Genomic DNA, 25,073 nt, shown 5'->3' with positions numbered 1-25,073 from the left:
CCTGCAGCGCCTGGCGCGGCGTGCGGAGTCCCGCTCCGCCGTCTGGTCCTGCTACCGGCGGCTGCTGTTTCCTAGGCGACCCCGCACAGCGTGTGCGCGTGCGCGTGCGCGTTAGAGCGCTGCCGCAGCCTGGGGTGACGGCAGCGCCGGGCCAATTATTTCCTAAGTGACGCTATATCTCACAAGTGTTGTTTAGAAAGGACAATTCACTTTGGTCAATTTTACATCATAGGTAGCACCGCAGCACTTGTTTCATATGTCAACGAATAGCTGCATTAGATATGGTATATTTTTTCCTGGTTTCATAAATCTTACTTATCTTTGGGTTCCCCAGTTTCTGTCAGGAGAAAGGATTACTCTTCCAATAGTGACACTTTTTAGTTAGGGTTAAGCCTGCTTTTACTTTAGATAGTATTTCTACACATATAATATATACTTCAATTCCTCTTCCTTTAAGAAAGGTACCAGTTTTATATAAACTGACATTTTTAGTATACCTTTTAGAAAGAAGATCACTGTAAAGTTACTTTCCTATTCATTAGGAGGTGATTCTTTCCTTGCTCTTTTTGAAAATGTCTTTTTTTTTTTTTTGCCTTTTTAGGTAATTTGTCATTCTCAGGCTTAAGGATGGGTGGCAATTTAAAAGACACAAGGTGTTCCTCTCATATCTGCAAATATCCCAAATAGAAATGTTCCATATTGTTGACACTTTAAGTGGACCAAGGAAAAGAGTGGAGCTTGGTTTATTTTTTTCTTTTTAGTGTAGTTGAATTTTCATTACAAACAGATGAGTAAAGTTGTTTTCAAATAATGAACTCTTGCTTCTAAACCTTTCTCCTTTGAGACTTTTTCCCACTAAGTAGAAACCCAGCCCGTCTTATGCCTTCATGTAGTTGTAGGTTTTCCCTGCTTTCTCCTGACCCCTCCTGGGCACTTTCTCATGCTCCCTTTCACATGTGTTTAGAGTGTATTTCCTAAATCAACATGACATTTCCTGAACACTATGGGATATATATTTTCTAATAATTATACTTTTACCCACAAATATATTTAAAATGTCCTCCTACTCTACCTTCAGAATTTATGAATTATTTGAGGGAACATCTGTCCTTGATCTGGATCCTGAGAGAAAAACCAATGTATAACAGTTTTTCTAAAATATTCCCTTAAAAAGTTCTGAGTAACAATTGATTTCTCTAAAATTGTAAGTTGATATAAGTAAATACAAGATCCTATGTTTGTGTTGTGCTATCCTGCAATGCAGGCTTTTGAAAAATAATACAAATGCACAAGAGTCCTTACTGCTTGAGTATCTTATATTTTGCTTTTCCCCCATCACCTAAAGGACAGCTGGCAGATCAGTCAGATAGCATGAAGTGTCTGTTGCTTTGCTGTGTAGCTTCTGTCACCTTTTTTTCCAGCTGAAGTTTGGCTACTGGAGACCTGGGTGCTTCAGGCAGGAGGCAGCACGTGCTGAGCTTGTGTCTGTGGGAGCCTGAGTCATGCTGGATGCTCCTTTCTGCATGACAGCTATGAACTTAGGGAATATTAATGATACAGAATATTTTTCTGTCACTTAGGCTTTCCTCTGAGCAGATCACCCTAGGAAAATACGTTGAATGCATCAATATTTTGGGCCAAATGTAAAGTATCAAGACACATTGCTGGTTTGTTTTTGGAAGAATGTATGTATCTTATGAGACTTTTAAAATGTCATGCTAAAATGTCAGTTAAGGGTCTAGTAATAGACCTTTGCATGATATCCTCTATGTCTGAGAAGGACTTGCCTCACTAGTAGTAGTGGGTAATTTGCAACAATCTCGTGGTTGGAAGCACTATGCATACCTGGAGCCAGCACCGTGTTGCTAGTTCTCTTCTCATTTCCCTCATAACTTATATTCACACTGTGGAGGCAGAAGATTCGTTAGTAAGGCACTGTCATTTTTAGCTATGTTGCCTGGAATGAGTTACTTATCCTTTTTTACTATGGGCCTCATGACATGTGGATGGAAAAACCATGTCCTTCCCAGGGCTGTTAGGACTAAATGAGATAATATAAAGCACCTGCAGAGCTCTCCCAGCGCCTCGCATAGGACAGCGTGGCCCCACACTATTAATGTGAGTTAAAGGTCTTTTACAGTGTGACGCAGACAGAAGGCTAAAGTCAGGCTTTATGTTGCCCAACACTTAAACTCAGCCCTGGAGTTTGACAAATAAAACTGAAGTAATTCTACAGTGTTTTCAAAAGCATCTGTACTAGTGTGTGATTAATTAACATATTATTTAAAAATCTTAAAAAGTAGAGAAATGACAGAACTACTGTGCTTATTATTTACAGAAAAGAAAGACTGATTTGAACATAACTAGAGTTTCCATTCATCTCCAAAGACCTCAGTATGCTTAGATCAGAAAGGATGCTTTTTGATGAATTCATTGATTAGCTCTGAAAGTGACTTTGGCTTAAATTGTCCATTTGGAAATACCAGGATGTAATTGGGTTATCAAGTTTTTTAACATCCTTTGGTTTAATGCTTGGAAATGAAAAGCTTAAAAAAAAATGAAGAAGTTTAATAAGATTAATTTGTATCATTACATTGCAAACTATGATTGATGGAATTTTATTCAGGTGATTTTTTGTTGTAACTGAATTTTGATTTTCTCCTTTTCCTAAAATGATGTGAAGGTGGGGTGGACATTCCCTTTTCATGCTTAATATTTATTACATACAGGATCCGTTTTCAGAAATAATTTTCCTTTCCTTCATTAGGTTTGGCATAATCAGTGTTCAGCTGACCAATTCAAGAAATAAATGCTTCTTGATTTTTTTTTTTTTTTGTATTTGGGAATTATTTCTATTTTGAGAGCAATATGAATTTGCTTTCATAGTCTGTTTATTTAATAGAATTCTATGTTTAAGATAAATGTGTGAAAAAAATCCAAAGGCAGAAAGAAATGTTTGAGATATATTTCTTAGTACTTTTTATCTTGCCAAGTCTTGTCTTCATTCTCTGACTGCTTTTTTTTTTAACATTTTTCATTTTTTATTGATTTATAATCATTTTACAATGTTGTGTCAAATTCCAGTGTAGGGCACACTTTTTCAGTTATACATGAACATATATACGTTCATTGTCACACTTTGTGAGCTACCATAAGATCTTGTATATATTTCCCTGTGCTATACAGTATAATCTTGTTTATCTATTCTACAATTTTGAAATCCCATCTATCCCTTCCCACCCCCCACCCCTTTGGCAACCACAATTTTGTATTCTATGTCTATGAGTATATTTCTGTTCTGTATTTATGCTTTGTTTGTTTTTTTTTTAAGATTCCACATATGAGAGATCTCATATGGTATTTTTCTTTCTCTTTCTGGCTTACTCTCTGACTGCTTTTAAGGCACATTTGCTTTAGATTTTGGTGTAAATGCAGAAATTAAATTAGCTTATGTATTAGTGCATCTCTAAGTAGTTAATTTAATGAATATTCTAGTTTTTTAAGCAAATTCAATATTTTAAATATTTTTGTTTGTTGGCAACGATTGCAATCATGCTTCTGGAGTTAAAAATCTTTCCATTTTAGAGATTTTCAGAACTTTGCAGTCATGGATGTGTTACTGGACTAATGGGAGAAGAGCAGAGTCTATCTAGTGGGTTTAATGTCCTCCTGTGTACTTACTATGTGTGTAACACCAGAAGGCTACATAAATAAATATGTGGGATGTCAGTTTTAATTTGTTTGATTGGTGGTCTCTTTAGTGACTACTGTGTGAATTTGATAATGTGCCGTTTGGACTGATGCTGCAACATTCAGAGAACATTTTTCTACTTGTCTACAGGTAGACTTCTTTTCATTAGAGAAATATTACAAATTTAACTTACTAGATGAGAAATTTAGAGCAGGAAACAAAAATTTTCAGAGTGTTTGTGAAGGCCATTTAGTGGGAGAGAGGAGGTACAGAGGTGGGGAGAGACACGCAGGGCATAGGAGGGAGGGAAGAGGCAGACACTGGGAGCAGGGCTTGGGAAGGTCTGAGGTCAGCCTTAGTCTGAGGTCACAGCCATCGTTTCTTCTTCGGGCTGTGGCCCTAGGGCATTACCACTTGTTATCTACCGCTCTTTGAAATGTTGATTAGATGCTTGACTCTAGTTCCTGCTTTTCAGCATCTGGATTTTTTAAACCACTGAAGTTGTGCTGGGCATGGGGTAGTCAGTGTACTCAGGTGGGGAGATTCCACAGCAGCCGCTATAGGAGAGGGGCAGACCAATGGTTTTTGACTACATTGGAGTTTCTATTTTGTTTTGTTTTGCTGTTTTCTTTCCTCATTGGCCACTTTTCCCTAGCTTTGCCTAAGAAGTATACTTGTAGTTCTGTGTATGTGATGTAGTAATTGAGAGGCAAGCCTTGGAGTTGACAGACCCAGCTTCCTCCAGCTGCGCTGCTTTGTGACCTTGGGCAGGTTATTTATTCTTTGTCTGAACCTGTAAACCTGGGATCATAATAATACTACCTACTTCTGTCACAGGGCTGCTAAGAGGATTGAGATAATGGATCACAGTGTCTTCTCAGAGTTAGTGCCCAGTAAATGTTAGTTGTTGTAATAACGATGAATAGGACAATAGTCTTCTTATTTCTTTGTGTGTGCTTGCTGGGTTTATTGTTGTTGTTGTTTGTTGGTTTTTTTGTTTTTTGAATGCTGAATACATTTGTGGCCTTAGTTTCTGAATAGGTGAACTGTTTTGAAAACTGCCTTTATTCAGCAGCAGACATTTACTGAGCACCTACTGTGACAGGCATTGATCTAACTGAACAGGACATAAAGCCCCTGCCCTCTGGAAACTTACAGTCTGCTTGGGGGAGACAAAATACATAAAGCAAAGTAGATGACCCATCACCCATCTTATGAATTTTGGTGTTTGACTCCGTATGTCTAAGCTTCCACTACCAACCATTAGTCTTCACCTTCACCTCTTTTTTGTTCATTCCTGTAGTTATGCCTGAGAGTGTTTGTGGCAGGAGCACCCTAAAAGCACAGAGCTAGTCTCATCTCCAGCTACTGCTCCATCTGAATTTTAAGGCACGTATCACTCCTCATCATTTCCCTGAGTTGCTGCTTGCATTGGCTATCACAAAGCTTACATTTCAGTCCCCACGCTTCTGTTTCTTGTTGTTTTCAGATGTGTTTCTCCTCCTCAGTTTCTTACAATTTGCTCATGCATTTCCTTTCCTAAGAGAGGATACTAGAAACCCTTTTTAAGAAGTATTCCCTGACTAATCTAACTGTATGCTTGTTGCCAAAACATTGGCCCCCGCTCCCTGACAAGCCAAAGAATTCAGAGACTGGGTCTTGGAGCTTAGAAGAAAAGAGGCAGCTTTATAGCTTTGTCAGGCAAAGGGGATTCACAGCAGGCTAGTGCCTTCCAAACTGTTTACCCACCTTGGGGATGGAGTGGATGGGGGTGGTTCTAGAGCCATAGTTCAAACAATAAAGCATTGATAACCATCAACACAATCATTTTCTCATCAGAAAACTCAGAATGGTGTTATGATGCCTTCAGGTGATCAGTTCTATGGAGGGTAGTGGTTAGATCGCTTTATCTCAAGGTGTGGTCTTCTTGGTAATTCAGGGTATTTTATTAGGTGACAGTTCTGTGACCAGACCTTCTTCTTGGAGAAGGACTCAGAGACCCAGCATGATGATGACTTTCAATGGCTGGAATAAAGTAGAAACAGTAAGATCAATAGCTTCAGTTTCAACAGTGGGCCTGTAACCATGAGTAGCAACAGGTCAGTCATGTCAGTTGACCGTTTTAAGGGTGAGCATAAGAATAAGCAATCTGTTAGCCTAAGTGTGGCCATTTTATTAATCCTCCTTCATACTTTCCTTCTGCTCATTTGTATTTCTCACCCTCTGTGTGTTGTTAACTGAGATACTTAACTTATTCTGTGTCTTTAAAAAAACATTTTGTGTGTGTGTGTGTCTCTTCAATTGAATTGTAAGCCTTCTTAGGTCAGGGGCTACCTTTCTATTCTGAGCCTTTGCTTCTTCATTTGAAAAAAGGTAATGTTAGAGCAGGCAGACAGCTAGATATAAGCAGAGAAAGGGGAACACAGACCAAATGGCAGCAATTGGGCAGAAAGCAGGGGCACAGGCCAAATGCAGGAAACCACATATCATGTAAGCACCAGGGGTCCATGGGCAGAGAAAGAAAAGCAGGAATCTTTGAGCTCATAAGTGGTCACACATTTAGGGGTGATCAGTGGCCTGGAGACCAAAAAAGAAAGGTGAGAAAAGGCAGGAATTTCCAGTGTCTGAATGAAACTTTTTCTCATTATGCCCTCATTTCATTAATATTAGCCTTGCAGATTAGAAGTATCCATCATGAACTGATGCCATGACACTTCTGATCCAGACTAAATAAGGACAAAAATCCCTTTTCTCTTTGGGAATGTGGATTTGGGATGATAATCAGCGAATCTGACCCCAAACCCTTCCTTCCCCAATGAATAATCCACCCATTCACTTTTACACCCTATGTAACTAACTTGCCAGAGAAACACAGGGCAGCTGCTCATCTGAGCCTGCTAGCTCTCCTCTTGAGAGTGTACAATCCATCCCTTAATAAATTCTCACTTTACCTTTTTTAACCACTACATCTTATCTCAGAATTCTTTCTGGGATGGGACAAGAACCTGGTACACTGTCTACATCCACCGACGATATTAATACCTACCTCACAGGGATGTTGTGAGACTTCAGAGAGGTAATGTGTGGAAAAGGTCTTGAGCCAAATCCTTAATAAATGTAGTTTTTTTTCTTTGAATCACTCTAGTTCCTAAAGTTGGTACTGGGCATACATACAGTCAGTGCTTAAAAAATACTTGTTAGTTTATCCTGAATTGAGGTTGGGAGTCTTTTAATTTAAATTCCTCTTGTGTGGATAATTTTATTTTTTTATTTTCAGATAAGATTCAAAATAATACTTTTCAAGTGTCACATGAAAAAGGCTGAGGCATTAATAAGAGACAACAGAACGGTGACTAGAGCAGGGACTGAAGCCCCGTTGTGTGGGTTCGGTACGGGCTGCCACACTTGGTTATGTGACTCTTGGCAAGTTGTTTAATTTTCTTGGCCTTAGTTTCTTTATTTGTTGAGCTGGGGAAATAACAACTATTTCATGGACACTATGTTGTTAGGTGAAGTGAGATAACCACCGAGCAGCGTAGCACGCTGCCCGCATGCAACAGTGGCCTTAGGGGGGAATTTGGCAACATCTGCAGATGTTTCTGATGGTCGCAAGTAGGGGAGAGTTGTGTGTGAGGGTGCTGCTGGTGTCTACTTGGTAGGGGCCAGGTGTAAACCTTGTACAGGACAGCACCCCATGATGAAGGATGATCTGGTCCAAAAGGTCAAAGATACCAAGTTTGGGAAACCTTGCTCCATCATTAAATTCTCCGTTTCTCATTTGATTACTTCCTTTGTAGTATAAGGTACTTTACCAGTTAGATTGTGTATAAATACTGATTATTGATAAAGATAAAGCATAGACATGGATAAGCCTCTAACCCACATTTTAAAACATAGACATAAAGGAAAATTAACAGATTTCATGATTTTTTTTAAGATGATAAGGCAATTACTCAAAAAGTAAAAGTATTTATACTTATTATTCAGAAGCTAGGAAGGGTTTCCAGGAAGATTTTACTAATTTTTATACAATTTAAAAAAATTTATTCACCCCATCTGCCTGAATTTAATTTTTTTAAATGGCAAACTATTCACGTGAAAGTATAGCAAGAGTTAGGGGGCTTACAGAATGTGAGTACCATAATATGTAAATATGTGTAAAGTCAAGTACACACTAATGGAAAAAGCAAGTATTAGTGTTAATAGAATGATCATTGGGAGAAACCTTCCATCATGTCTGATTTCCCTTTCTTCCTTCAAGTTTTATTACTCACTGAGGAATTAATTTTTTCCTACTGTTTAAAATTGAACCCTTTCCATTTAAGGAGCTTCTAATTTGATACCCTTGCTATTTTCCTTTATTTTCCTACCTGAATTGATACTTTGCTTAAGGGAGAGCCTTTTCTAGTCCAGATTTAACCTAGCATTCAAACCTCCCTTTATTTCAGGGAGAGATTTAAGTGCTAATGCTCTAAGGCTGGAATTGGAAGGAACTAACTTTTCCCTTAAATATATATTATTAGCTGTGTACTATCTTTGGGAGAATTGGAAAAGTAGTCAATTGCATCATTTTCTGTGTTGTAATTCAAATGACTGTCTGATTCCATCTAAAAACTGACTGTATCTCCATTTGTATGTAACATGTATATATTTAATGCAGTTTGTGTGTGTGTGTGTGTGTATGTGCATGTATATAGTTTCATGTATGTGTCTGCACCTGGCTATTTCCTCTGTCTGGAGTACTGTTTTCCTTTCACCTGTGAAACATTTATCCCTTAAGACTCTATTTAAATACCATTTTCTTTAGAAAGCCTTTCCTGGTTAATGTGAGTAGAGTTAGTTGTTTTTCCTCCTGATTATGCACAGTATCTCTGTGGCTTTCATAGCACTTAACATAGGTATTTGTATTTTTCTCTTCTACTAGCCTGTCAGTTCTTTGAGGACAATGGTTCTATCTTATTTATCTTTTTAGTGAATCTCTCCTCCCCTAAATGCCTAACATTTGCTGCCACATAGTGGCATATAGTAAGTCAACCAATGAATGAGAGAGAAAAAAAAAGGGAACGATTTTCTAATAGGCTCTGCAAGAGGAGAATATTATTATCTTGTCACCTTTGTATCCAAGTGCTTAGTGTAGAGTCAGTCCAAAGGTGTTCAAAAAATATTTATTAAATGAATTAGAAGACAGTCACAAAAGTTGATAGAGATTTCATGTGAACTTTTCCCTTCATTTCTAGAAAGTATAAAACAGCCTATTCTTTTGGTACATGTGATGCATTAAGGTGACCTTCTTCTTCCTGACTCAGCAATGAGACTTTTGATCCAACAGGTACTTCCTGAAAGATGCTTTTGGTTGATTTCTTTTCCACCTAAGTCCCCATTCTCATGTTGAATGTGTTGGAAAAATGAGTATATGGTATCAGCCTTACACCGTGGGTGCGCTATCATTAAGTACAGGTGTTAAATATGGCCTCTGATCTCCTCTGCCCAGTGTGAGCAGGTCTTTATTCTCAAGTTTGGATAATGACTAAGGCTGTTGAAACATGGGAGAGAACAAGGGTGAGGAAGGTGCCTGCTACGTCTATTTCATTTGATGATTGATTTTATACCTCAGAGCTGCCCCTATTTATTTATAAAGAATTAACTAGGAGAGGGCTGAGAATCTACCGGATAAAAGTGTAGATTTGATCATTTGATAAATTAATAATTTGATCATTATTTGTTTTGATTATCATTGTTACCACTTATTGAATGTTTGCAATATATCAGACCCTCTGCTAAGGATATTTACATACGTTATTTATTTCTCACAGCAGTCCCTATGAAATAGATACTAAGAAGCCTGTTTTATGGGAGAAGAACTGATTCAGAGAATTTTCCAAAAATGTATAGCTAGGAATTTGAATTCACAGAACTAGGATTCAAATCCAGATCCATCTGACTGTGGTCTATGCTTTTAGTCACCGTGCTGCTGCCTCTTAAGTTTCAGTGGAGGAGGTTTTTTTTTTTTTTAATTTGTGTTTTTATTTATTTATTTTAGGGGAGATAATTAAATTTATTTATTTATTCATTTATTCATTTATTTAAGGAGGTACTGATGATTGAACCCAGGAATATGTGCATGCTAAGCACACACTCTATCACTGAGCTATGCCCTCCCCCTTTAGTGAAAAGTTTTATATTGAAAATTGTAGTACTGAAATAGGAGGGGAAAATAATCAGATTTCATCCTATACAGATATTAGAAGTTTGACAGACTCTTGAAAAGCAGTTTCCACGTTTATTTTCTTATACAAAATAATTATGAAATTTAAACCTGTAATTTAACCAACTTGCAGTAATTTGCATTTTTTAAATTAAATTCAGTCTTGCCCTTGGTATCACCATCAGGACAGGCATCCCAGTTACATCTTTAGCAGTAGAAGAAGCCTGTGTAGGTCAAATCTAAAGGCTTAGGGAGCAAAGTGATGTTTATAAATAATTATTTTCTATCTGTAAAATGTGTTTTGTCATTAGAGTTAAATCTTTTGAAAGAGATACTTATTTAGGAGACAAGCCTCAGAAATATATTATTTAGATTTGGAAATGTACGGTTTGTCATGCTGGGAATGGGTAGCAGAAAATTTGGGAAGCAGCACTCGTTAGTCTCTAAGATATACAGTAAGTCAGTGGGTACAAGCAGAGTGTTTTTCTTATGTGGTTTTTAAAACAATTTTTGTTTGCTGAGATAGTGTTTGTCATTAGAATAAAATTCATTTTTCCTTCCTCCACATACTTTGTATGGGACTATTCCTTAATTAGTTTATTTATAGTTGTTTTACATTTAATAAATACAGTGAGAACATAGTTTTGACGTCTGTGCCCTGTTATTTTTATTTGTTCATTAGGAGATTTAAATAGTTTTGAATTTTATTTTGTTACCTTAAAAATAGCTAAACCTGAATATTGGTCTTTAAAAATGTCTCATAGAAGATTTTCTCTTTCCTCTTGGTTGTGTTTTAAATACTGTATTTCTAACTGTAGTTATATACATTTGAACTTTGCTCCTTCCAGAATTATAATTCAAAGCCTTTGTAAAATTTTATCAAAAGTTACATGCAGACACTAAAAGCAGTGTGCTGAATGATGGTCTATTAAAGATTAAAAGTGCCTGAATAGCTCACAGTGAAAAAGAATGTGACAATGAATATATGTATGTTCATGTATAACTGAAAAATTGTGCTCTACATTGGAAATTGACACAACATTGTAAACTAACTATAACTCAATTAAAAAAAAAAAAAAGAAAATGCCTGAATGAAATAAATTGTGGTAAATAGGAATTTATGGTTGGTGTACAGGGAGTCAGATAATCCTGTCAAGACCTAAGGATCCTGTCTTAGGCACCTTACTGTTTTTTCACATTATCTATCTTTATCCCCCCCCACCGCCGTCAACCAGGTAAACAGGTTTTATTTCTACCTTGTAAGCTTGCATACTTACAGTTTTGTAAAAAGTTTAAGGTTATAGAAAATTTATAAATAATTCTGCAAACATACATAGTAGACAATCAAGTAAATGCGCAGTAACTTTGAATTACATCAGCTTTAAATCACATAATTCTTTATAATTGGTCATAGATGCACTTATTTGCAGGCAAACATGTTGGGTTTCCTTATTTTTGTGTCCTATTTCCAACATTCATACATTTTCATACTTGACCAGGCAGAATTGCATTCAAACTAGTGATGAAAAACTCAGCATAATTGTACTGTGCCTGAACCACTATTCCAGTAGTTCCCACAATTTAGCAAGCATCAGGATCATCTGGGGGCTTGTAGGACCATAGATGCTGGTCCCCAATCCTGGTATTTGATTCAGAAGGTCTAGGGAGAGACCCAGGAGTATAAATCTTACGTTTTCACAAGTGATACTGATGATTGGGGGCCCAAAATTTGAGAACCAATGTACTGTAATAATGAGGTGATGCAAACCACTTATTTCAGAAGTTCAAGTACTTGTGTATAAAAATTAAGGCTTTGAACTTGTAACCTTAATTAGCAATACCCAATTTTAGACATCAGTTTTTCATGTTGCATTGGTTACCTACTCCTGCTTCTTAGCTTGCACTGTTTTGGGTTATAAAGCAACAACATGAGCTTTAAAGCAACATTTATTTGGATTTGAATATTGCCTCCTAGTATCTGATTTGCATAAAAGTACATTTGTAAAAGGCTTCTATGGCCTAGATAATGTTATTTGATTTTAAAAATATTTTGAAAAATAATATTGCACCTGCTATAAAAAAGACTGAATAGCATCCAGGAGCCTTACAGGCACAGAAAAGGAAGTACTGACTATTAAAAGAAGAGAAAAGCCTGAGACACTATCCCTCCCATGGAAAAGAAACATAAAGTATATTGGCCAAATATACTGTCTTCTGGGATTGTTCATTTTTAACAGGCAGCTGGGGGATGCTGAATTGGTGGTCCTCAAAACTATTTTGCATAGCAAAGCCCTAGAATGTCAGTGTCTAATGTTTCCATGTAAGTTTCAATTAGATTTTTAACACAGAAATAGATACAGTACTTGAACCCATAAACATTTCACTAAGGTAAAAAAAAAAACACAGTAACCAATTTTAACAGTGCCCTGGCAAATTCATACAATAAAAGTAAAAGGCATCCCAGGGGGACAGTCCGTTAGTATCCTCCATAGATGCACAGTTTGCCTTTCTTAGAAGTGAATATTAATATGGCACTATTATGAAAACAATATTGATATCAGCGTTTGAGTGCTTAATATGTGCCCTGCACTCTTCTGTGTGCTTTGTATGTGTTAACTCATTCAATCCTCACCACAGCCCTCGGAGATAAATATTGTCCATGTCCCTGTCTTACAGCTGAAGGTTTGGCACAGGGGGGGCTAGACATGCCGAAGACCTCGCCTTCAGTCAGTGGTGAGCCCGGGGCTGCAGCCAGGCGGTCTGGGGCTGCAGCCAGAAACCCTAACCATTATTCTATATGATAGTCCTTGTCTGTACACTTCATATATCATTTATAGACCAGTGCCTGGCACACAAGGGCTATTGAAGTGTAGGCCATTTGCAATGGCATTTAATTATACACTCTATAAGGTTGGCAGAGCATGTCATTATCCATTTGTGTCTGTATATATGTCTGTATATTTTTCTGCTATTAATTAGGCTCCAGACTTGATTTAAATTTCCACTAGTCCTTTTTTTAATAGCTGAGTTCCCTGAAGTTCTTAGAAACTAGATGATTGCCTCAAATTATATGGCCTTGCTAGATCTCAAAATTAGCTTTTCTCACCACACATTCAACTTTATTTTCATTCATTTTGAAATGGATAAGGACTAAGATGTTTACTTATTTATTTATTTTTGGAATGATATTAGTTTAGAAAGACAGAGGCAAATATGCTAAATTGTATGCCCAGTTGCTGGAGGAAACAATTTATTATATGTTCTAAAGTTTTTACCTGTAAAATTTTGAGAGTAGTATTACCTCATCCTGCTGCCTTGTGAAATTGAATCACATCACTCATAATAATGTGAAGTGTGAGAAATTGTACTGATGATGGAGCATATCAGCAGCCTTTAAGAGAAATAATATAAACCATATTTCCTCAAATCTAAGAAGCCTTCTGTGTTAGTTTTCCATTGCTGCTTTAGCAGCTCACCTCACAGTCACTGTCCATCAGGATTCTGGGCGTGGTTAGCAGGGTCCTGTCCTCTGAGTCTTACCAGACAGTAATCAAAGTGTCAGCCAGTGCTGCGAACTCATCTGAGGCTCACAGTCCTCTCCCAGGCTCACTTGGTAGTTCACAGAATTCAATTCTTTGCCTTTGTAGGAATGGCATTCCTGTTTGCTTGCTGGCTGGGAGTAACAGACACTCCCCTAGAGGTTCCTGGAGGCCACGCTTAGGTTCCCACATGGCCTTCTGTATGCACAGTTCACAGCATGGCTGTTTGCTATTTAAGGACAGTGTTCTCATAAGAACTGATTTTTTTAGGTCAGGCCAACCTACAGTAATCTCAGTAATTTAAAGTCAGCTTATTAGGGATTTTAATTACATGGATAGAATCCTTTCACAGCAGCATTTAGGTTACTATTTGGTTGAATAACTTTGAGAAGGTGTGTAAACCAGGGTGTTAAAATCTTGGGAGCCATCTTAGAATTCAGCCCACCACATGATCAATTATAAGACAAATTGTTATTTTATTTGTCAATAAGGAAGAAAAATGTTGGCTTAAAGTATGATAGAGTGCATTATAAGTACTTGGATATTGCTTTGTCAAAAAAAAAAAAAACCCAAAAAATAAAACAAAACAAAAATAGAATTGTGGTCATTCATCTAATCACAAATATTTGCTTCATGAATATCAAACTTAGTCCCCACTGCTGCCTTTCTGTGCTTTTTTGCAAGCATCAATTTTTTTTAATGCTGAATCATAGTGTAATCTTTTAGAGGATATTAAAAATTGGGTCATAAATGTGACATGTGTGTACACAAAGTACACATAATTCAGCAAAACTTACAATGATATAAACTGTCAGTGACCAAATTTGCACATGCCCAGGGAATGACAGCTACATTGTGACCACCACAGGGAAAATGGTGATTGCTTTTGTTTGTTTCCTACTTATTTGTAATCAGCTTTATTGAGATATAATATATACAGTAAACTACACCCATGTAGGGTTTCATTTGATAAGTTTTGACAATTGTATTCATGGAAACACTACCACAATGAAGACATTTCCATCAGCCTCAAAAGAGTCAGTTCCTTCACCTCGGGCAATTTTGTTGTTGTTGTTGTTGTTATTGTAGATTAGTTAGCATTTTCTGGTATTTAAGTGAGAAAAAATGGTTATGGAGACAGTATTCTTAATTTTGAGGTTTTCTCCAGACCCCCTCATTCTTAGAGAAATAATTTCCTTTTTAGGTCTTAGGCTTATCCCTTCAGTGTGGGGGTAAAATGATTCTCCGTGAAGCTTTCTGGCCACTACCGTGGGCTACCCCTGACTTCTACTTTGCCTGGGCATTGTTCACCACCTCTCAGAGTTGGCTGTCCTGCCCCACATGTGTACATGCGTGGCTCCCTGGCCCACTGCTCTGTTTGCTGTCTGTGTGAGGCCCAGCAACAGTGGCGGCTTTCAGCTGGGAGTTCCAAGCTCCTAAAAAATTTCACATCATTGCTGTCTGAGGCTATTCTCCTGTTACTTAAGGCAAGAGAAACAGGTGACATTAATTTTTAATATATTTTATTTAATATATCACAATATTATTATTTCAACATGTAATCAATATGAAACTATGAAAACTTATTATGGAGATATTTTAGATTCTTTTTCTAGTACTAACTCAGAGATCTGGAGTATATTTTATACTTACACCACGTCTCAGTGTAGACTTAGCCACATGTCAAGTGCTTACTAGCTTTTGGCTGGTATATTGGACAGTGAAGATGTAGGTTATGAACTTTACTTTTCCCATTAAGACAGTAGTGTATGGATTCCACAAGAAATTGGCTTTAACAATGCTTGACCCTCTAATAGGTTAGGGCTTGTGTATTTCAGAATGGTTTCAATGGTTGAGATATAAAATACTTTGTTAATAAAGACAAATACATTTTTATACGTTTTCCTCCTTATACAGGTAAGCTTATTGTTGAAAATTTGAAATCTGGGTCAGAGACAACAGATTGCCTTTATTTCTTAATCCAAAGATGGTAAGTATTGAATTCTGTTGAATTTCCTCTTTGTGAATGTTTCATTTTGAATTAAAGAGAAAAGAGATTTATTTTTGTCTTATTTCCTTGCTCCTCATATTCATATATTTATTGTTATTGACAATCCTCTTGCCCCTTTGCTTACATTTACTCATTCAGAGTCCCAGGCTGTATTCCACCATGGGGACCCTGTGAGAGGTCCTCTGTGGAGTCTGGTTATCTGAATGGTGCTCCCTAGATGGGCTTAACAATAGAAGCCCTGATGGCCTTTACGTATTCATTGCTAAACCAATATTGTTGCTTTCTATTTTTCTTACCTGTAGTATTTTACACACACACACACACACACACACACACACACACACACACACACACACACACACACCTTTTTTGTGTTGTTGAGATATAATTCACATGCCAGAAAATTTACCCTTTCAGAGTATACATTTTAGTGGGGTTTAGTTTATCCATGAAGTTTTGCACCCATCACTACTGTTGAATGCTTTATCATTCTCATCACCTCAGGAAGAAACCCCAAGCCCATTAACAGTCCCTTCCCATCTCCCCTCTTCCCAGTTCCCTGGCAACCACAAATCTACTTCCTATTTCTATGAATTTGCCTATTTTGGACGTTTCATATAAGTGGAATCATACAATATATGGCCTTTTATATTTGGCCTTTTTCACTTAGCATAATGTTCAAGGTTCTTCTATGTTGTATTGTGTATCAGTACTTCATTCCTTTAGGTCTGAGTAATACCATTGTATGCTGATACCACATTTTGTTTATTCATTCTTCAGTTGATGGTCATTTTGATTTTCTCCAATTTTTGGCTATTATGAATAATCTAGTTTTTGTGATTACACTCATTCTTCAAAAACATTACTTTCTTCATATTATGTCCCATTCTTGTCAAAACTTTTAGTGGCTCCCCATTGCTTGTACAACAAAATAGAAGATGCCTAGTTCGCATTAAAAGTCTTTGCTACTTTCCTTTCCACCCTTCTTTTCCATTGTGTTGTAGTTTATTATTTCTAAAATATGTGCTACATATGAATATAGATTATGTAAATGATATATATAATTTCATCAATTTAATTCATTTTAAAATGATCTAAATTTTTAAGAATAAAGACTTTATTTACAAACCAAAGAGTAGATTGAAGGTAGATAGGTAGTCTGGAGAATTAGAACAGAGTAAAGTGAAACATTATAGAAAAACAAAGAAAAAACTTTTCTGGATTTGACCATAATGTCAAACAGAGACATTCATTTTCATATAATGTGATAAAGCACCTCATCTGAGTCAGCCTTTGATATGTGGAACTCATTCAAATCATTCATTTTCTGATTAGCATGGTTATTTTTTTCCGGGGCCTCAGTTTTTTTTTTTTTTTTTTTTTGTTTTGTTTTGTTTTGTTTTTTAAATCCAGATAGTGTCAATCTTTTTCCCTTTTTGACATGTCTGAAATTGTTAAAAAGGAAATATTTTTATATAAACTTAAAAATAATTTTCCCGACTATTTTTTGCATATACACACACAGATATAAATGTATAGTGGCATTTTCCTCCCATTATATGGAAAAATAGAACATAATATATAGACTTAAAAAAAATCACAGTATATCTTAGAAATCTTTTCAGAATAGTACATTGAGAACATTCTCACTTTTTTTTTCCTGCAGGATAATTTCTCTAAAATGTGTATCCACTTGAAATGTGATTACCTATACTTAGAAAAAGAGAGAAGGGGATATAAATGGGAAAAAGGAAACAATGTGCAGATGTTTGGACTTTGTTTATAGGTGAAAACAATGGAAGATCAGAAAATTTAAGTAATTGCCCAGGATCATGCAACCAGCGCAGGGTCCTGATGCTAATCTAGGTGTTTCCAAGATCCTGGCCTCCCTGCTGTATCCATGTTGCATTTGATGTAAAAAAGGAGAGAGAAATCATGCCAACTTCTTTTTCAACAGAAATAATAGAATTCCAGACTTTATTTTCTGGATTAGCCCTTTAAGAAGCTTTGCATTCTGAAGCCTCTAGGTGTGCTTTTCAATCTTCAAAAGGACTATTTCTGATATAAAAAAGTATCATGAAATGATAGTAAATAAAACACTTTAGCTCTTTCCCTTCTGTGCGCCACTGAAGATCCTGGTGTCACCATGGGCCGCCACCCCGCCTGGTGTTACCAGTGCTGTAAGAACAAGCCACACCCAAAGCCATGCTTCTGCCGAGGTGTCCCTGATGCTAAGATCCGCATCTTTGACCTGGGGTGGAAGAAGGCAAAAGTGGATGAGCTCCACTCTGTGGCCAAATGGTGTCAGATGAATATGAACAGCTTTCCTCTGAATGCTCCAGACAGGTATGCGGGGTGACTTTGGAAAGCCCCAGGGCATGGTGGCCAGGGTCCACATTGGCCAAGTCATCATGTCCATTGGCACCAAGCTGCAGAACAAGGAGCATGTGATTGAGGCCGTGCACAGGGCCAAGTTCAAGTTCCCTGGTCACCAGAAGATCCACATCTCAAAGAAGTAGGGATTTACCAAGTTTAACACAAATGAATTTGAAAACATGGTGGCAGAAAAGTGGCTCATCCCGGATGGCTGCAGGGTCAACTACATCCCAAATCGTGGCCCCCTGGACAAATGGCAGGCCCTGCACTCATGAGAGCCTTGGTGCTGTCCCCTCCTTCCACACAACCACCAATAAATCCTACTTTCCTGTCAAAACAACAACAACAACAACAACAACAGCAACAACAACAACACTTTAGGATGAATTGAGTAAAGTACTGAAAATGAGACCCCAATATACATAGGTATTTATCGCAGGTAGCATTTCAGATTGGTAAGGGAGAAGATGGATGATCTGATGATTTTTAAAAAATTTATTTATTTATTATTGGTTTACATAAGTATTTTTTATTTTGGTGGGAAGAGGTAACTAGGTTTCCTCATTTTTAGAGGCGGTACTGGGGGTTGCATTTTACTACTTGAGCTGTACCCTCCCCCATGATTTGGTGACTTACGTTGCAACAAATTTCTAATTTGTCAAAACAACACCACCACCACCTGTTCATTGCTTCAGTCTTTACATAAAAAATAATTTACAAATTAAACAAAAGATAATATAAAAGGACTTTGTGAGGTTAGCTTTCTTACTAGACTGAACTGAGTGAGTACAGCCATGAAAATTTCATTTTTTTCTTGATCACTATATTTTTGTGTGAGTTCTGTTTGTCATGGGTTTTCTCCAGCAAAAGTCCCACTGTAGAAGAGTGAATTTTCTCAAGACTTTATCAGGTAAAGAGAGTGAGAGGGAGCCAGAGACCAACTCCCAAGCTGTTCCAAAGCTCTTACATTTATTGAGAATAGTCAAAAAATATATCACAGTGAAATACATCATAGGACTGAGTAAGGGGTATGGTGTATGTGCAGGGATGCGGGTCAGCAGTTTCAGTTCATGAAAAACAAAAACATTATAATCTTAATTTATACTTAGAAGGTTACAATATTGATAATACAAATGGTTATTTTAAGCCTCAAACAATCATGAGCAAGGTTACAGTGTTCTGAATAATTGATAATGAAACCCCAGGCCACCACAGAGTCTTCATACTATGATCAGAAATCATCTAAGCACGCGAAGCAGCCAAGCTGCCCCCAGCTGAGGGCTAGGTCAGTTTTCTGTGAGCAGGAGTGACGTACACTATCCACCTGCGCCTGGTAAGCCAAGCACGTCCTGCCGGTTAGGGCGAGGGATGAGCTATGGTTTTCCATAAGCAGAAGCAGCCCTGAGTCTGTGACCTTGAACTAAACAAAGTGAGCAAAGCATGTCTCTGCTTTTCACGGCGAGGAGACAGTTCATAGCTGGTCCCTGCTAGCACAGCAGCTTCAAGGCAGCTGAGCGAAGTCCCGCAGCTAAGGCGGTGACTGCCACTGAGAGTTCAGTCTTTTGTGCTTTGGACATTTTGCTTTGAAGGAGCAGTATAATGACAAACACAGAAAGCATGGGTTTTGATTATATATTTCTTATGTGTTTACATAAAGGTGAGAATATGATTTCGTTAAACAATCATTACAAAATCAAAATTTGTTAACCCAAGTTTGTGCTCCCACAGTTTTGTATTTTCTGTAATTGCTCCTTAACACCAACTTGGGGCAGGCTCACAGCTTTCCTGATGTGTTTTATTTACAAAAGCTGTAGTTGTGCTCTCGTCCCTTATTGAGCGTGACCTGTGACAGGAGGGACCTGTCCTACTCTGTGGTCTTTCACTCCTTTCTCCCCATTGCTGGGAGTTGTACATTTATGCAGCCTTTTTTGGATTATCTGTTGAAATAAGGTGCCGATGCCCTGTGACTCAGGAGCTGTACCTCCAGGAACTGAGCGCTACAGATATGCTCATGCAACCTTATCTGAAAGGTGAGTCCTTTAGAGATGAAAATTCTTTGTTCTGATAGAAATTCAGCACATCTGCAGCCTGTGACTTAGTGTTTACTAACAAGAGAGCTGCTAAACCTACCCCAGCTCTCCTGGCACAGTGGTGAGTTATGTTATAGCTTACATATTGGATGTTTAACTTGTTCCCAGTGCTTTTTAGTATAAAAAATGCTGCAGTGAGTATCTTGGTGTACATGCTACCCACTCATGAGTGCTGAGAAAGTGTCTTACCTGCTGTAGCTAGGAAAGTCTTCTGCTTTACATTTTCCCTCCTCGTACTTCAAGGAGCACAGGAAAGCTCAGTTTAAAGTCACAGCTGATTGCCTGCAGGGGCGTGTGACTGATGGCAAGCCCTTGGCCCTTCCTGAGCAGGAGTTTCTGCAGATCTGGGCCTCTCAGACTGACCTGGGACAGTGGTAACAAACGAGCTCTTCACTGTTGCCCACGATCAACTTCTCCACCTTCCTCTAGGGGTGTGTGTCAGTCAGGATGCCATTATTTGTTTCGGACAAGACAACCCATTGGTGAGAGAGCCCCGTGCTTTTCTGGTCCCCTACCCCACTGTGATGCCATTGTGCTACAGTCGTGTATAGTTACTGACTCACAAAACATCTTCAACTGTCATTAAGGGGGTAATACTGCAGCCAGTTGAAAACTATTATAAAAATGTTGGCAGAAATTATATAAGATTATTTCTGATTTTCTTGGCTTCTCTTTTTCTCGTTCCTTTAGCAAGAAGCAATGGTAGTTTAAGTTACTTAACTTGAGTATCTGCCCTAGCACATGTCATTTTTTTTTATTATCCCAATGAAAGTCTGGGTCAACAGTAAGTTTCTTCACAGGTACAGAAGTAACTTGATATGATATAAAAGCAAGATTTTATTCTGATTTATTAGCTTTGTTTTGTGTGTGTGTGTGTGTGTGTGGTTTTACTTTTATTTTTTTGTCAAACTCAGGAAAAAACTACCAAAATATTGCAAAGTTTTCCCATGCAGTCTTCATCGAGGTTCCCCAAATGTTAACAGCTTACACAGTGACAGTGTAGTTATCAAAATCAGGAAACTAACACTGATATAGTACTGTTACCTAGTCTCCCGGCTGTATTCAGTTTTCACCGGTTGTCTCAGTAATGTCCTCCCTCTGTCCAGGATCTGATGCAGTTGCATTTTAGTTGTCATGTCCCCTCTTAGTTTTCTTTAATCTGAAACCATTCCAAAATCTTTCTTTGTCTCTCACGACTCTTATACTTTGAAGAGAACTGGTCAGTAATTTTATAGAATGCCCCACAATTTGGATTTGTGTGGTTTCCCCATGATTCAATGAATGTTAAAAATTTTTGGTTAAGAGAACTCTACAAGTGATGTTATTAAGCTTACTAGGAGGCACGTGCTACTGATTTGTACAATTACCAGTGATGCTAACTTGTTCACTTGGTTTAGGTGATACGATTGGGCTTGTCTGCTGTAGTTGTGCTTTTCCTTTGTAATTAATAAGTGTTCTGTAGGAAAACACTTTGTGACCAGGTAATTATCTTATTTTACATCATACTCTCTAATTTTTATTTTCATTGATGATTCTTACCTGAAATGATATTATTACCGTGGTGTTTGCCAAATGGTGATTTTCTGTTTCCGTCATTCCTTCTGCATTTATTGGTTGGATCTCCTATAAAGAAAAGCTTTCACCACCAAGCCCATAAAAACCAGCAACACGGCGCCTTCACAGCCACCCCCTCTCTCCCTCTTTGGAGACAGCCCACAATCTGTCTATGGAGTGTGTGCCTACTTTTAATCTGAGCACCCAAACCCCACACCTCATGGCCTTTCTCTTGACGTTCAATGTATCTCTCTGAATAAATCTACATTCAATCAAAAAAAAAAAAAAGAAGAAAAGCTTTCCTTCTTAGGTATGTGTTCAATTTTTAAATCTATATCAGAATAGCCTTGAGGATTTTTATTTTACTTATATCAGATGTACTTACAGATTCTTATTCTATGGATTCAATCTATTACCATCATTATTTTTGTGCTATAATTATTATAGTTTGGCCCTAGGGAACCCCTTCAAGAAGGCTTCTGTCCCATCACTTTTTGAGGATTGACTGGCTTTCTAGTACCACAGGATGTCCCAGGCTCATCTTGTGCATTCTCTGCTCTAGCCCTGGAATTAGCCATTTCACCAAGGAAGATTAGCTGTCTTTATTGAAGATTGGAATTCTTCTATGCTCTTTCCCTCATACTTGTATGTCACCATCTTTTAAAAATCTTTCCAATATAAAACCACTTTGGAGGATGTGGGCATGTAACTCTGTTGAACAGAAGTTAGTTTATATCCAGTAATTCCCTTTGTAGTATATTCTGTTTAGTTCCCAGCAGATTCATCTTGCACTAATTAAAGTGGGAGGATTTCTGCACAGGTTCCACTGTGCCAAATATGTTATTTCATGGAAACATGGTTGAAGATTTTCTTTGGTTTCATTGAGTACTTGATAATAACAGTTTTGAAAACTTTTCCAAGAGCTTTCTTCCAATGCTTATAGTATAGAAATATTTATATTCTCCATATTTTTAGTATAGCGGACTCAATTTTTTTTTCCTTAAGAAAAATGTTGACTTTGCTTTAAGTACTCTCTTGGTTCACTTCCAAGGTGGGTTGGCCATCTATCCAGAGTACAATTTTGATTAGGCTTTACAATGTCTACAAAAGATTTCAGCCTTTTCTCCTTATTTATCATGTAAAACACATCTTTGCTCTTAATATACAGTATAAATTAGATCCCTGTCACAAACTGTAACTTCAAATTTGCAGTCTCTAGAATGGTGGAAAAGACAAATTATGAAGCATTATTTACAAGCCATTAGTTCCTAGACACTTGAACTTAAAACTAAGGGAGGCATTAGAACTCCATGTTCTTAGACTGTGTTGTTTTGGCACCACAGATTTCATTCATACTCTTTATTAATTTATCTTGTATTTATCTGTAAATTACCTTTACTAGTGGTTCTCAAAGTGTGGTCCCCTACCACTAGTAGTGCCAGCCTCCTGTGGGAACTAGTTAGAAGGGTAGCCTTCTTGGGTAACACCGAGAGGAGGTAGTGTGGGTTATCAAGCCCTCAGGTGATCCTGATGCAGGAGAAACATTGCTGTGTCCATTTCCTGTAAATTGTTTCCAATTCCTGGTGGAGGTACAGAGTGCCAGTTATCCTTTTGCTGTTTTATATTATCTGTTTTACCTAGCTTGTAGGGGTAGTGAGTTATTTTGAAGATTAACTCTCTGTTCTCTCCTCCCCTTGAATCTGGTAGCCTCAAATTTACTTTCTGTCTCTATGAATTTGTTAATTTTAGATATTTCATACAAGTGGAGACTCATACAATATTTGTCCCTTTTGCCTTGCTTATTTCACTTAACATGTTTTCCAGGTCCATCCATGTTGTAGAATGTGTGTCAGAACTTCATTCATTTTCATAGTTGAATAACAGTCCATTGTATGCATATATCATATTTTGTTTATCCATTCATTTGTTAATGAACACGGGTTATTTTCACTTTTTGGCTGTTGTGAATAAGGCTTGCAATGAATGTTGGTGTATAAATATTTTTTAGAGACTTTATTCAAATCTTGTGTATATATCTAGGAATGGAATTTGAGGGTCATATAGTAATTCTGTTTTTATCTTTTTTAGAAAATACCAAACTATTTTCCACAGTATATGTATTGTTTTTATTACCACCAACAAGCTACAGTTTCTTCATATCCTCGCCAGTGCTTATATTTTGTTTTAAAAAAAGTATTAAAATTTTAAAATAATTATGGCTACCCCAGTAGGCACAAAGTGGTGTCTCAGTGTGATTTTCATTTGCATTTCTCTAATGGCTGATGATGTTAGGCATTTTTTCATGTGCTTTCTGGTCATTTATATATCTCCTTTTAAGAAATGTCTATTCCAGACCTTTGCCCATTTTAAAATTAACTTGTTTGTCTTTTTGTTGTGTTATACAAATTTTTTATATATTTTGGATGTTAAACCCTTATCAGATATATGGCTTACAAATATTTTCACCCATTAGGTAGGTTAACTTTTTACTTTATTGATAATATCTTGATGTACAAAAGTTTTATTTATTTATTTATTTTAAAGTTTTACATTTGATGGAGTCCAATTGATCTATTTTTTCTTTTGTTGCTTGTACTTTGGTGTCATATCTAAGAGCTACTGCCATGATCATGACAATCCACGATCATGAAGATTTACCTCTGTGTTTTTGCATAACAGTTCTGTGATTTTAGCTTTTATATGTAGATTGTTGATCCATGTTGAGTTAACTTTTGTATATGGTGTGACGCAGGGGTCAACTTCATTCTTTTATGTGTGGAAATCCAGTTGCTCCAGCAAAATTGGTTGAGGAGATCTTTCTTTCTCCATTGAATGAACTTGGCACCCTAATCAAAATCACTTGAAAATAGATTTATGGCTTAAAGTCTGGACTTTCAGTACTGTTTCATTGGTGTATATGTCTATTCTTATGTACTATGTTGTTTTGAATATACATTTCTCATGCTGTTTTATATACTTTTAAAAAACTTCTTTAGGCATTTTAAGTGTTATTTTAACTTTTTGTTCTTGATAAGACTAAAATTATGAATAACTTTAAACATTTAAAATATTGCACTTAGTAAATTATAAAGAAGTAACTTTAGTATTATGTGATATGTACACCCCTGGGCTTCTGAGGGAAGCATGAAAATGCACAAGACTTGTTTCTCTTCTCTAACAACTTGCAACTCCATTCATTTACTTTAAAAGTAGTATACTTTTGCTTTGCCGTTCTATTTTTTCATGTGAGTCCACCCTTATGATGTCGTTAGTATAGTATATGAGATGCTTATCCCTGTTGCAGCAAAGTTGTAAAATTTAGATATTACAGTTTTTTTTTTTTGCTGTTGTATAGTTTGTATCTTTACTTTAAGCACCTAATTTTATTACTCTTGTTATGTTTTTATAATTCATTTCTGTTATATTCTGCAACTAGTTTCCTAGAGTATGGGTCTTTCATGTTTTAGTTTTTTTATGAAAGGCACTTTAAGCCATTATACTACTGAAGTTTGCCTCCTTCTGTATGGTTTTACCCATCCATCTGCAAATACGGAAATTTTCTTGGGCAAATTTATATTCTGGTGCTGAGACTTTTTCACTGTGTGTT

At 37.0% G+C, this 25,073-nt stretch overlaps 1 protein-coding gene across 33 annotated transcripts in view; it reads left to right on the top strand.

Annotated features, from left to right (window-relative positions):
- LOC141576201 (uncharacterized) overlaps window positions 1-25,073 on the top strand; it is a 95,809-nt gene that overhangs the window by 12,635 nt on the left and 58,101 nt on the right. For 25 of the 33 annotated variants that reach the window (XR_012504459.1, XR_012504460.1, XR_012504453.1 and 22 more), the window contains one exon: window positions 19,773-19,852. The exons of 1 other annotated variant lie outside the window; for it this stretch is intronic. Coding sequence is in view for 8 of the 32 variants with exons in the window: in XM_074358691.1 (XP_074214792.1) it covers window positions 19,773-19,852 (80 nt within the window). In the remaining 24 variants the exon portion in view is untranslated. Of the gene's footprint in view, window positions 1-1,580; window positions 14,936-15,352; window positions 15,426-19,772; window positions 19,853-25,073 lie in introns of all 33 variants that reach the window. 7 more of the 33 variants (XR_012504467.1, XR_012504468.1, XR_012504464.1 and 4 more) reach the window with 3 other exon arrangements.

Source organism: Camelus bactrianus, chromosome 36 (genome assembly GCF_048773025.1).
Source record: "Camelus bactrianus isolate YW-2024 breed Bactrian camel chromosome 36, ASM4877302v1, whole genome shotgun sequence".
In the NCBI taxonomy this organism is placed as follows: Eukaryota; Metazoa; Chordata; class Mammalia; order Artiodactyla; family Camelidae; genus Camelus; species Camelus bactrianus.
Note: the sequence above shows the minus strand (reverse complement) of the source record. Positions and strands in the feature narration are given on the sequence as shown.